This window comes from Mandrillus leucophaeus, unplaced genomic scaffold (assembly GCF_000951045.1).
Source record: "Mandrillus leucophaeus isolate KB7577 unplaced genomic scaffold, Mleu.le_1.0 Scaffold127, whole genome shotgun sequence".
Classification (NCBI taxonomy): Eukaryota; Metazoa; Chordata; class Mammalia; order Primates; family Cercopithecidae; genus Mandrillus; species Mandrillus leucophaeus.
This window is the reverse complement of record NW_012101098.1, coordinates 3,709,946-3,723,956: the sequence shown is the minus strand read 5'-3', so window position 1 is coordinate 3,723,956 and position 14,011 is coordinate 3,709,946. Positions and strand designations below refer to the sequence as shown.

Below are 14,011 nucleotides of genomic sequence, written 5' to 3'. Positions count from 1 at the left end.
CTTTCTTTGTACTGCAGGTATCTCTAGGTTGGGGACCCTTCCTGAGGCCCCTCAAACCTAGAATGAAAGTTTTTAGGGGCAGACCATGTGACTGGTTCCACCGACCTCCAAAAAAATAAAAAAAAGAGCTGGGCACAGTGGCTCTCGCCTGTCATCCCAACACTTTGGGAGGCCGAGGCAGGCGGATCACGAGGTCAGGAGCCACCTTGGCTAACATGATGAACCCCGTCTCTACTAAAAATACAAAAAATTAGCCAGGCGTGGTAGCGGGCGCCTATAGTCCCAGCTACTCAGGAGGCTGAGGCAGGAGAATGGCGTGAACCCGGGAGGTGGAGCTTGCAGTGAGTCGAGATCGCGCCACTGCACTCCAGCCTGGGTGACAGAGAGAGACTCCGTCTCAAAAAAAAAAAACAAAAAAACTCAGCAATGAGTAAAGAGCACACATGTGCCCTCTGCACCTCCTCCGCCTCCTTTTCTACAATGTCCTGAAAGTTTGTGTTTAGAGGGCTTTGGAAAAGGGCGTAGAAAAGCAGCAGGAGCAGATGAGTACTGGAGTGGCCATCAGCAGGTGTGAGCATCCCGGGGTGATGGTGGGGCTGAGTGAATCGGACATTTTCCAGCAGGCACACCCAGGCCAGTGGCGGGGTCTTCATCCTCCCACCCTGAATGAAGATTCACAGTATTATTGAGAACGCTGCAGGCACACACACAGCACTGCATAAATGACATCGCTGGCTGCTGTTACTATGTAGTGATTGTGTTATTCTTATGAAAATCTGAAAGTTATAAGAATTTTTGGAACTGCCTAATTTTTATTTTTAATTAATTAATTTATTTATTTTGAGATGGAGTCTCACTCTGTCACTCAGGCTGGAGTGCAGTGGTGTGATCTCGGTTCACTGCACCCTCCACCTCCCGGGTTCAAGCATTTCTCCTCCCTCAGCCTCCCAAGTAACTGGGACTACGGGCGTGTGCCACCACGCCCAGATAACTTTTAATTTTATGTGAAACACCTGAACGGTGTGATGATGGGGTTTAAGATATCCCAAGTGTCCGGGCGCAGTGACTCACACTTGTAATCCCTGCACTTTGGGAGGCCAAGGCAAGCAGATCACTTGAGGCCAGGAGTTTGAGACCAGCCTGGCCTACATGGTGAAACCCCGTCTCTATTAAAAACAGAAGAATTAGCTGGAAGTGGTGGCACATGCCCGTAATCCCAGCTACTTGGGAGGCTGAGGAAGGAGAATCCCTTGAACCCAGGAGGTGGAAGTTGCAGTGAGTTGAGATCGTGCCACTGCACTCCAGCCTGGGCAACAGAGCAAGATTCTGCCTCAAAAAAAAAAAAAAAAAAAAAGAAAAAGAAAAAAGAGAACCCAGGTACCGGCTCTCCTCCCGAGTTTGCCACGGTTGAGCGCATTCCTACATAGTGCAAGCCCTGGTCACATTTCGGAGGAACTCACACACCCCATGTGGCCTCAGGGACTTCACTCTAGGTTCATCCTGTTTTTCGAGTTGCCTGGCTGATGTGAAAAAGAAAACACGGTTTGAATCAGTAGAAAGTGTCTTGTCAGACTGACTCATGCCATCTGTGGTCCGTTCCGCCTTGTCCTGATGAGTCATTGCCCTGTCCCCAAAACATCTGGAGCTTTGAGAGGGCCGGGTGGAAACCGCAGTGGCAGTAGGGGGTTCTGCCGAGGGTGTGGTCTCTTTGCAATTTTGCAGAGAAGCTGAACACCGTGAACATTCACCATGGGCACCTGAGTTCTCCACCAGGCTCCTTCTCTAAGGGCATGGTTGCCGCTCCTGCTGGGTGGGTTTTGATGGTGTTTTCTTCACATTTGCAGCCCCGGAGGTCGTTTTCAGGAGCAAAAAAGAAAGTGGGGGTGTCTACTGTGAGCCCACAATTTCCTGCCTACCACCTGAAAGCTCAGGGGATGTGATGAATTGGGAGATGAGTCCTAGAAAATAAAGAGACCAGTGGACTGAGTTAGGAGATGACAGCTTCATTTACAGAGGTTCCTTTACTGCCTCATGATCATTGATTGGGTTTGCTTCCCCGTGAGGCTTCAAGCCAGTAGCATGTGCATTTGTATACACCTGGGGGACTGCATCCCTCACACACCTGGGGGACAGCATCCCTCACACACCTGGGGGACTGCCTCCCTCACACACCTGGGAGACTGCCTCCCTCACACACCTGGGGGACTGCACACCTGGGGGACTGCGTCCCTCACACACCTGGGAGACTGCGTCCCTCACACACCTGGGGGACTGCGTCCCTCACACACCTGGGGGACTGCGTCCCTCACACACCTGGAAAATTAGCCTCAGAGGTGTCTGCAGTACCAGATTTTACCAGGGAGTGAACGCTTCATCATGGGTGATTCAGAGGGCCCACCTTTGTATGAAATCAAGAGCTGGTCACCCCCCTTTCCTCCCTACTCTCTGTGGGGTGGTGTTTGGGAAGCTGTCTTAAGTGTTAGTCACCCGAGGAGAAAATGGTGAGGGTGGGACTCTGTGTCCCACACCTACACATGCACACACAAACCCACAAATGCACACACCTACACATGCACACACACAAAGCCTGGCCAACATGGTGAAACCCTGTCTCTACAAAAAATACAAAAAATTAGCTGGGTGTGGTGGCGGGTACCTGTAATCCCAGCTACTCAGGAGGCTGAGGCAGGAGAATTGCTTGAACCCGGGAGGCGGAGGTTGCAGTGAGCCAAGATTGCACCACTGCACTCCAGCTTGGGCAACAGAGTGAGACTCTGTCTCAAAAAAAAAAAAAAAAAAAGGAAGTCCTGCCATTTGCACCAACATGGATGGAACTGGAGGACATGATGTTAAGTGCAGTAAACTGGGCACAAAAAGACAAATACCGTCTGACCCAAACACACTTACGTGGAATCTAAAAACATTGAACTCATAGAAGCAGAGTGGAATGGCGTGACCAAGGGCTTGGGAGTGAGGGGTGGGGGAAACGGGGAAATGATGGGTAAAGGGTACAACATTTCCGTCAGATAGGAAGGGGTAAGTTCAGGGGTCTTCTGTACTCAGGGTGACTGTGGTTAGCAAGAATGCATTGCATGCTTGAAAATGCCTAAGACAGTAGCTTTGAACTGTGTGCACCACAAATAAATACGTGAGGTAAGATGTAAATAAAGAAAAAGTAATACAACTTCAAAAAATACAGTTATAGATGTCTATGGAAACATATGAACACGAATGCATATATATATATGCGTGTGTGTGTACATGCCTTATGGTTTATTCCAGATCAGTAGGATCCTCCCTTGCTACTGTCTAAAGATCTGCCGCATGCTGCAGGAGGAGCTGTAATTGCATTTGTTATGTCTGGCAAACGTCCTGTTGTAGAAAAAGCCATTTCAGGGCTCTGAGGTTGTGGAAACAACTCCACTCTGGTTGCTGGCATGGGGCCCACAGAGCTGTTCTGAGGATTTAGTCTACTTTCTACTTACTGTTGACACACACAGAAACACACAAGCAGCCATGGGTACACACACACAGACATACAAGCAGACAGACACACCTACCTGTATGTACATACTCAATACACGCCTTCACACTATGCACACCTACCCATACGCACACGTGCACACAACTACATGTGTGCACACAGCACGTGCATACATGCACCTGTCTCTTATACACATCTAGATGTGTATAAGAGACAGCACCTACACACGCACGCACAAACCCACAAATGCGCACAGCTACACACGCACGCACAAACCCACAAATGCACACACTTACACATGCACACACAAACGCACCTACACATATACACACATTGACACATGCACACACACATGCATGCAACTGCACACATGCACATGAAAAACATACACTACATCCGCCTACACATACACACACAAACCCACATATACATGCACCTACACATATGCATACATAACACCTACACATTTGCACACAGAACCCACACATACATGCAACTATCCATAGGCACACAGAAGCAGCTACACACTACGCACACCTGCATATGCACACACAAACCTACACGAACATGCGCTGACACATATGGACACAGAAAACACTGACACACTGCGTACACACACACACAGGCACAAACCCACAAAATGCACCTCCACAGTTACACAAAAAACGCCCACACATATGCACATATGCAAACCCACTCATACATGCACTTGTATATATGCACACACAACACATACATACACATATACACACACAGAACCCACCTACACACCCCATGCATGCACACAAAACTCACAAATACATATATTTGCACTGCAAATGCCCAAATATACATGCACACGCACACACACAGCCCTGTGACATATGCGTGCACTCTTCATTTATACACACAGGAGCGCGGCCTGGTCGTTTGCACCTGCTGTGGAACTGGACACATTTCTGTTGTTCACAGGGCTCCTGCGGGTTGTTCTTGGACCCCTCAGCACCCACTGCAGGTGCTTCCTGACGGTTGAGAGGTGTTGCACGCCTTTGGTGCTGAGGAGTGGGGACGCTGGATGTTGACGATTATCCTAACTCTTCCTCCAGTTAACCAAACAGTCCAAGTCGACTTTTCCAAATTTTCCTGAATTTGGCTTTTCTTCAGTGCGCCAGAGATGGCCACGTTGAAGTAGCATTGAAATTCTTGTAATTAAAAACTGTAGAAACAGGATAGCCTATCAATAATTGAGCGTGACAGTTTCCTCATTCTGTGAGATTCCATGAGATTTTTTTTTTTTTTTTTAATGCATAATGCATGTGTCTTTCTGGGTTGTCTAGTGTTTCCACTATATTTTGGTTTGTAATTACAGGACAGTTGCCAATACAAAATGGAGAATTTTGTTCCCCATGTTCTTTTCAGTACATATTCAAAATTGTTACTCCTCTGTTTCAAAGGAACTGCCTTTTAAGAATAATACACAAAATGATCAGGTTTTCCCACTATTTTAATTTCTACTAAGCTCGAAGGTCATTGTTTCTTTAAAACCTAGGCTAACATATTCTTTCTTTTAGGCATGAAAGTGAATATTTAGAATGAAAAGAGAAATCACAGCACCTTGTAAATTTTTTTAAGTTGCTGTTTTAAATGTCCCAAAAGTCAAAATCACCTATCATTTTTTATCTCTATAATTTTCAAATTTATTTTTATTTTTCTTGTTTCTAAGTTGACTCTTTTTTTCCCTCTTAGATGATGGTTTCGATTTATCTGATGCCCTTCCTGGTGAGTAACAACATCAATTTTTAAAATCCTGTCAATGTTTTATGTTAACATAGTAAATACAGGCATATCCCAGACATTTCCGGCTCGGTTCTAGAACACCGCAGTACCGGGAGTCATAGCAATTTTTGGCTTCCCAGTACATATCAATGTTATATTTACTCTTGACTGTAGTCTGTTCAGTATGCAATAGCATTACTTCTAAAAACAGTATACTCTAATTGAAAATAACTTATTGCTAAAAAATGCAGATACAGAGACAGGAAGTGGGGCACGTGCTGTTGGGAAAAATGATGCCGAGAGTCTGGCTTGGCGCAGACCTTGTGTTTGTAAAACACATAGTATTTGCAAAGCACATTAAGACAAAGTGCAGTGAAGGAGGTCTGCCTGTATGTGTCCACCTGCCTTATTATAGAAACTAGATTCATAGATGACAAGGAAAAGCAAGAGGCCCTCGTTAAGATAAACGAACCACCCTGGTGGAATAATTCATACTCCTGTGATGGTCGAAGGCCGAGCGAAAACTTGCCAGGTGCTTGGGGAAGGGGCTAGAGGAGGTGAGCAAATGGAGGTCCCCCTGGAGAGAGGGGCGTCCAGTCCTGGCGTCCTCCCTCTCACAGTCGGCACCCACTCTCTCCATGGGGCCACTCCTTCCTTTTTCTGCAGCTCTTCCTGTCCCCCGCTCCTCACCCAGAGCCCTCGGTGAAGGGCATGGGAAAAGGAATTGAAGGAATCCGTCTTATCACTCTGTCTGCTTCTGGGTCTTGTCATCCCTTTGTATTTGTTTCCTGGGGCTGCCATAAAAAGGCACCACCAACTGGGAGCTTAAACCACAGGGATTTACCATCTTCCAGACCTGGACAACGGAAGTCTGAGATCAAGGTGTAGACAGACCCATGCTCCCTCTAGGGAGCTCTAGGGGAGGGTCCTTCCTGCCTTTCCCAGCTCCTGGGGACTCCAAGTGTCCCTGGGCTTGTGGCCGCATCACTCCAGTCTCTGCCTCCTTCTCCATGGGGCCTCCTCCTCTGTGTCTCTGTCTCCTTTTCTTTCTTTTACAAGGACACTTGTGATTGGGTTTAGGGCCACCATACTCCAGGATAACCTCGTCTCAAGATCCTTCTCAAGCACATCTGCAAAGACCCTATTTCCAAATAAAGTCTCAATACCAGGTTCTAGGCTTAGGATGTAGATATGTCTTTTGGGGGAACCACTGCTCAATCCACTGCAGTTATATCCAGTTCTTTTTGGTGGCTCTAGGGGAGGATCCTTCCTGCCTCTCCCAGCTTTTCAGGGCTCCAGGTGTCCCTGTGCTTGTGGCCGCATCACTCTAGGCTCTGCCTTTGTCTACACTGGTCTCTTCCCTGTGTCTCCATGTATCCAAATTTCCTTCTTATAAGGGCACCAGTCATTAGAATCTATCCTAATCCGTTCTAACTTCATCTTAAGTAATTACAACTGCAAAGACCCTGTTTCCAAATAAGAGCACCTATTGAGGATTGGGGTGGATGTGGATTTTGGAGGAATGCTCTTCAACCCAGGACAGCCCTCTTCACTTTTTTTTGTTTGTTTGTTTTTGAGATGGAGTCTCTCTCTCTCGCCCAGGCTAGAGCGCAGTGGCGCGATCTTGGCTCACTGCAACCTCCACCTCCCAGGTTCAAGTGATTCTCCTACCTCCACCTCCTAAGTAGCTAGGATTACAGGCATGCACCACCATGCCTGGCTAGTTTTTGTATTTTCAGTAGAGATGGGGTTTCACCACGTTGGTCAGGCTGGTCTCGAACTCCTGACCTTGTAATCTGCCCACCTTTGCCTCCGAAAGTGCTGGGATTACAGGCATGAGCCACTGAGCCTGGCTACCCTCTTCACTTTTTTATGTTTTACTTTTTTTTTTTTTTTTTTTTTTTTGAGACACTGTCTCACTGTGTTGCTCAGGTTGGAGTGCAGTGTTGGGATCTTGGCTCACGGCAGCCTTGACCGTCTGGGCTCAAGCAGTTCTCCCACCTCAGCCTCCTGAGTAGCTGGGACTACAGGCATGTGCCACCTCACCTGGTACAGTAAGCAATACGGGGTCTCACTACGTTGCTCAGGTTGGAGTGCCGTGGTGGGATCTTGGCTCACTGCAGCCTTGACCTCCCTGGCTCAAGCAATCCTCCCACCTCAGCCTCCCCAAAGCTGAGACTACAGGCATGTGCCACCATGTCCAGCTACTTTTTTTTTTTTTTTTTTTTTTGAGACACTGTCTCACTGTGTTGCTCAGGTTGGAGTGCAGTGTTGGGATCTTGGCTCACGGCAGCCTTGACCGTCTGGGCTCAAGCAGTTCTCCCACCTCAGCCTCCTGAGTAGCTGGGACTACAGGCATGTGCCACCTCACCTGGTACAGTAAGCAATACGGGGTCTCACTACGTTGCTCAGGTTGGAGTGCCGTGGTGGGATCTTGGCTTACTGCAGCCTTGACCATGTGAGCTCAAGCAGTCCTCCCACCTCAGCCTCCCAAAGTGCTGAGGTGTGAGAGGATTGCAGACGCGAGCCACTGCACGTGGCCAGCTTTTAATTTTATGTCCTGTGGTGCAATGCCGATGGTTTGAGAGAAACAGTGCTAGTGGGGATCATCTCTTTCCTGATCACCTACCCCTTCTTAGCCCTTGGGAACAGGTGTTCACTGCAGTGGGAGGTGCCCTTAGTCTTAAAACCTCCACCTGATTTGCCTGATTGACTTCCATTTCCAGAGGGGGCAGCCTAGGCAGAGGCCTGACGGAGCCAAAAGTGTGTTTCATATGAGAAATGTGAACAGCCTTTCAACCATCAATCCGGTGTCTCCTTCTCATGCATAGATCTTGGGCTCTGAAGGGCAGTTTTTCTCCTAACTTTGCCATTCTCCTGCCTTCCTGGCTTACATCTCGGTCACAGTCCCATTTAATGTCAAGAAGTGGAAAAGGGCTGGGCGCGCGGTGGCTCACGCCTGTCATCCCAGCACTTTGGGAGGCTGAGGTGGGTGGATCACCTGAGGTCAGGAGTTCGAGACCAGCCTGGCCAAAATGGTGAAACCCCATCTCTAGTAAAAATACAAAAAATTAGCCGGAAGTGATGGCATGCGCCTGTAAACTCAGCTACTCGGGAAGCTGAGGCGGGAGAATTGCTTGAACCCAGGAGGCAGAGGTTGCGGTGAGTGGAGACCACACCATTGCACTCCAGCCTGGGTGACAGAGCAAGACTTGGTCTCAAAAAAATCTTAAAAAAAAAAAAAAAAAAAAAAAAAAAAAGTGGAGAAGGGGCCCTTGGTTTCTGTGGAAACCATGGCTGGTAGCAGCCTCTGTGCCTGTCTTCTGGGCTCAAGAGTCATCCTGTGAAGCTCAGCCCACTTGGGCTGGAGAGGAAAAACAATGCTAAAAACATTCTCCAGCTGTTTCCAAGAAAATGAAACAGCCTTCACCACAAAAGAGTTGACACTTGTTTTCCCAGCCGCAACTTTGACTGACTAAAATGTCTTCTCTCTTTAGGCAAAGAAGGCAAGAAACCCACTGCAACCCCCAAGAAGCCCAGTGCTGGTGAGAAGGACTTGTTCCTAGTATGCAAAGAAAAAGAACAAATCATTTTCTGTCACAGCAGGGCGGGACTTAGGCAACTAGAAAGAAGAGAGAAGTGATTGGAGTGCTCCGGGCGGAGTCTGCTTCATGCTGGAATTGTGTTAGGATGTGGACATTGCATATGGTGATTCCAGGAGAGAATGGTTGCTGATGTGAAATCTTTTGGGGTCATTGGGACAATATCTCCGGGTGCTTTTATTCTAAGGATCTGAGTTACTCTGTCTTTAGATTATCTTCTCCCTTTTTTTTTCCGGCTAATTTTTTGTATTTTTACAAAATACAAAAGTCAGAAACAAAAGTCAGAAACAAGGGCCACATGATGGAATTGCCCAAGGGTCAACCCCACTGGTGGATAAACAGAGTAAAAATGATGCGCAAACTTACGGCCTCACTGTCTTGTCTTAGCACTTCTGAGTTTTCTAATATGAAACATGAATAGCTTCACTTCATTATTGGACTTCGTGTCTAGAGTGTCAGCTCATGAGCAGAGGGACCCCGTGTCCCCAGATCCTTGAACTATGCAGTCGTGCAGACAGCACCCAATGAGTAGGTGTTGAACGTCTGGATTTGTACTATTACAGTCTCCTTGAGGAAGGGACTGGAAATTCCCATACGTGACTCAGGATGGCTCAGTACGTGCTGTTGGGTGGATGCCGGCAACCATTCCTCCATCTTAGTTGGGTATTCAAAATCATTCTTCCTACTAGAAGACAAGATCTGAGGCCATGGTGAATTGTCACGTCCATTGCAGAGCACATGTGGGTTGCCAGAGCTGCATTTTAGACACCCTCTAGCCTAAATCTGATCGCAGTCATCTGTCCTCTTCTCTTAGGGTCTGCCTTTCAAAAGTTGTTAGGGACCTGGGAGGAGAGGGTGATGGGATGGGGAGTCAACAGGAGAAAATCATGTGCAGGCGGAATTGGAATTTCACCTTGGTCCAGGCAACACAATTCATTTATAAATTACTTTATTTCTGTCTCTCTCTCCCCTGCCCCTCCTCTGAGAGCTTCTCTCCTAGCTCTTTGTCTCTCTGTGTCTCTTTTTGTTTTTTACTCTTTTAGTCTGAGAGAATAGTGATGTAAAAATGGTCAGGAATTCACTTTTTCTAATGAGATCCTGGTCAAGCTGATATTCAGAAAAGTATTCAGGAATGTAGGACTGTGGTGTTTTTTCGATCTGTTCATGATCATTCCTTCCTCGTTTCTCTCTGAAATTTGGTATTAACTGCTTTTTTCCCTCTTTTAGGGGATGACTTTGACTTAGGAGATGCTGTTGTTGATGGAGGAAATGGTGAGTATTATCCTTTAATCTCTTCTGCTGCCGGCCTGCTTATTATCACCCAATTATGATCATTTCAGAGAGAATTCTCCCATTTAAATTATAAAGGGAGCCAGCTTTCACAGTGGAAACCTAGGGAATAGGTATGTTGGTTTGTTCTTGCTGTTGTCGTTGGGTTTTTCTTTACAACCAGTACATGTGCTTTTATTTTAAAACTGTTACAGCCTTTGGAAGGACATGAGACACATGTGCCTACCCTGGCCAGGGCTGGCCTCACGAGCATGTGACCTGTGCAGTGGCACGGGACCCCATGGCATGTTGGTTTGACATGGGCACCATACTGGTTTACTGTTCTGGTGCCGCCGTCTTGGAATACTTAACAGAATTTGAAAAATGGGTCCCACCTTTTTATTTTGGCCCCAGAAATTCTGCAGCTGGTGTGGATACCCGCTTTAATTTTTATTGAACATACTTGAAATTAAGAACTGTGGCTCAAAGTTGATGGGAGGAAATTGGCAGGAGACTGTGTGTATGGGTATCCCCACCAGGACAAAGGCCAAGGTCCAGTTTCTGCTGAGGGAACCGTCTGTATGTAAACTGATGTTTCATTTTCTTTACTGCAAGGCACTTATCATTGCAACTCTCATCTTTCACAAACAGACGACCCACCACCACCGAACCCACCCAAGCCGAAGCCAAATCCAAACCCCAACCAGGCTGGTTCCTCTGGTAAGAGTCTCTGAGCCTGTGAGCTGTCTCCATGTTGTTGAGAATTCAGTGATATTTATGTCAGCTGAGACGAGGTGATTTCAGATGAGTGTGTGCTTACTGTTGACTGCCTGTGCAGTGTAATGCCCGTGTTCATGTAGTGGAAAATGTACCTTTCAAAAATAGATATTCAGCTTGGATTTTTTTTTTTTTTTTTTTTTTTTTTTTTTTTTTTTTTGAGACAGAGTCTCGCTCTGTCACCCAGGCTGGAGTGCAGTGGTGCCATCTTGGCTCACTGCAACCTCCACCTACTGGGTTCAAGTGATTCTCTTGCATCAGCCTCCTGAGTAGCTGGAATTACAGGCACACACTGCCATGCCCAGCTAATTTTTGTATGTTTAGTAGAGTCAGGGTTTTGCTGTGTTGGCCAGGCTGGTCTCGAACTCCTGACCTCAAGTGATTCGCCCACCTTGGCTCCCCGAAAGTGCTGGGATTACAGATATGAGCCACTGTGCCTGGCCTAGTTTGCTACTTTTACTTCCAAGTTCCATCTTATGGAACTACTAAGAAATTGAATACAAGAATTTAAATATAGACTTAATAAAGAGAAAAGTATTGGCATACACATTCCTTATGGAGAAGCTAGTGTGTTTTAAATCTTTTTGCCCTTAAATATTTAAGAAAAAAATATTTTCTGACATATTACAGCATTTTCAGTGTAATTTGAATAGCACCGGTTTTTTTTTTTTAGCTGAGTGATTGTTGAAAGTTTATATGCTTAGGGTTTTTTTGTTTACATATTTAATTTTTAACACAGAAATATATTAATGATGTCCACATCTTGTTGACATTTTCATGGCGATTAATGCTAGTATTTTATGTATCTTTTTTTTTTTTTGAGACAGGGTCTCACTGTGTTGTCCAGGCTAGAGTACAGTGGTGTGATCATATTAAACATAGGAGCATACCACAGCCTCCAACTCCTGGGCTAGAGAGATCCCCCTGCCTCAGTCTTTCAAGAAGCTGGGGCTACAGGCACACAGCACCGTGACCAGTTAGTTTTGTCATTTTTTGTAGAGATGGGGTCTCAGTATGTTGCCCAGGCTGGTCTGAAACTCCTGGCCTCAAGCAATCCTCTTGCCTCAGCGTCCCAAATCTCTTGAGATTATAGGCACGAGCCACCTCACCCAGCCTATATATTAATCTAAATGAAATAAATTTGAAGCAAAGTTCCAAGTCTTTTGTTTATGCTGCATTGTAACATTACTTTTTGCTTCCTGATATTCCATGAACATTTTTTCATGTCACATAATCATTTCTGTCGTATGACTTTTACCGATAATCATGTACTATTACAAACTACATATATAATTATATACTTCCTCTAATTCTGAAAATGTTGTGTTTCTTCTGGCATTTTAGAATTATGAATTAACAAAGCAAATCTGAGTCAACTCCATGCACTATTTTTATTCCTTCGAAGAAATTTCTAGCATTCAAGTTGTTTAGATCAATGTATGTGAGTACTTGTATAGCTTTTGACCTGGTTTTTAATTTGCTGCAGAATTTTAGCAATTTATTTTGATGCCAGGGGTGTGTGCAAATGTCCCTGTCTTCACACCGTCTCCAATATTAGTTATCACCTAGGAAACCTTTGCAAATAGTGTGAAATATTCTGTCAACTTTCTCCTGGTTTCATGACTTTACTTCTAAAATTAAAAAAAAAAACAACCTGCATCCATTGGCCGTGGGTGCTTCTTATTTTGTGTATTGTATGCTTTGCCTTTTATTCTTATATTCTGATATGACATTAGTGATTTATAAACCTTCTTCATTTATTTACAGACATGAAATATTGCCAGCATGCAATATTATGCTCACGTTTTTCCACTTTATTTATGATTTTTTGTTTTGTTTTGTTTTGAGACTGAGTTTAGCTCTTGTTGCCCAGGCTGGAGTGCAGTGGTGCCATCTTGGCTCACTGCAACCTCCACCTCCAGGGTTCAAGTGATTCTCCTGCCTCATCCTCCCAAGTAGCTGGGATTACATGTGCCTGTCACCACACCCAGCTAATTTTTATATTCTTAGTAGAGATGGGGTTTCACTATGTTGATGAACAGGCTGGTTTTCCTGAGTTTTTCCTTTATTCTAAGACATGAAGACCCTTGGAGGAGTTCCAGGTTGACAGATGATGCTGTATTTTCTTTCCTAGGTAGCTTCTCAGATGCTGACCTTGCGGATGGCGTTTCAGGTGGAGAAGGTACAGTTACCTTGTTTTCTGTCTCTTTTCTCTCTCCATCCCATGATGCCCACCTGCTCTGCAGAATCACTATAGGGTCTAAACTCTCAGCCCTCTGTGAACTCACAGTGAAATGTTCAGTCATTTCTGTGGGAACTGCCCGTTTGCTGAGGCTTCAAGGTTGTGGGAAGTTAAGGCTGCCCCATTGAGGATCGGTCCTGGGAGAAGAGTTCAGGGCCCAGGCAGCTGTCCCACTTTTCTGAGGGACAGGGCCTGTTGAATGGGCCCTTCTCACCACCTCCTCACCCATCCATTCACCTGTGTATTCTTTCGAATAGCTAGTGTTGTTTCAGCTTCGTTTTATTGGGCTGTTTTCTGTAATTTAAGGAACGTGAATATTAAAGCCCTAAGAATAAAGAGAGAATGCCTGGGAGTACAGGTTCTCAGAGTACCCCTGGAGTGTAACAGGCAGCACCCCAGCTCTGTAGCTGGGTAACATGCACTCCCATAGAGTGTAACAGGCAGCATCCCAGCTCTGTAGCTGGGTAACATGCACTCCCATAGAGTGTAACAGGCAGCACCCCAGCTCTGTAGCTGGGTAACATGCACTCCCATAGAGTGTAACAGGCAGCATCCCAGCTATACAGCTGTGTAACATGCACCCCCACAGAGTGTAACAGGCAGCACCCCAGCTCTGTAGCTGTGTAACATGCACCCCCACAGTGTAATAGGCAGAGGCAGGACTCCAGCTCTGTAGCTGGGTAACATGTATCCCCGTAGCGTGTAAGAAACAGGACCCCAGCCTCTTCACGGTCCTGGCTGTGAATTTTTTCCTTGATCCCGAATCTTCCAGATGCAGATTGTCAGCAGATGTTGCTTTTGTGTTGCAGGAAAAGGAGGCAGTGATGGTGGAGGAAGCCACAGGAAAGAAGGGGAGGAGGGTAGGTGCACCTGGCTTCTGCC

The 14,011-nt window shown here is 46.1% G+C and overlaps 1 protein-coding gene across 1 annotated transcript in view; it reads left to right on the top strand.

The window, feature by feature from the left end:
* Positions 1–14,011, top strand: part of CD99 (CD99 molecule) — a 66,482-nt gene that overhangs the window by 14,993 nt on the left and 37,478 nt on the right. Inside the window, exons 2-6 of the mRNA XM_011972123.1 lie at positions 5,210–5,242; positions 10,069–10,113; positions 10,762–10,830; positions 13,022–13,069; positions 13,939–13,989. Coding sequence (XP_011827513.1) covers positions 5,210–5,242; positions 10,069–10,113; positions 10,762–10,830; positions 13,022–13,069; positions 13,939–13,989 — 246 coding nt within the window. The remainder of the gene's footprint in view (positions 1–5,209; positions 5,243–10,068; positions 10,114–10,761; positions 10,831–13,021; positions 13,070–13,938; positions 13,990–14,011) is intronic.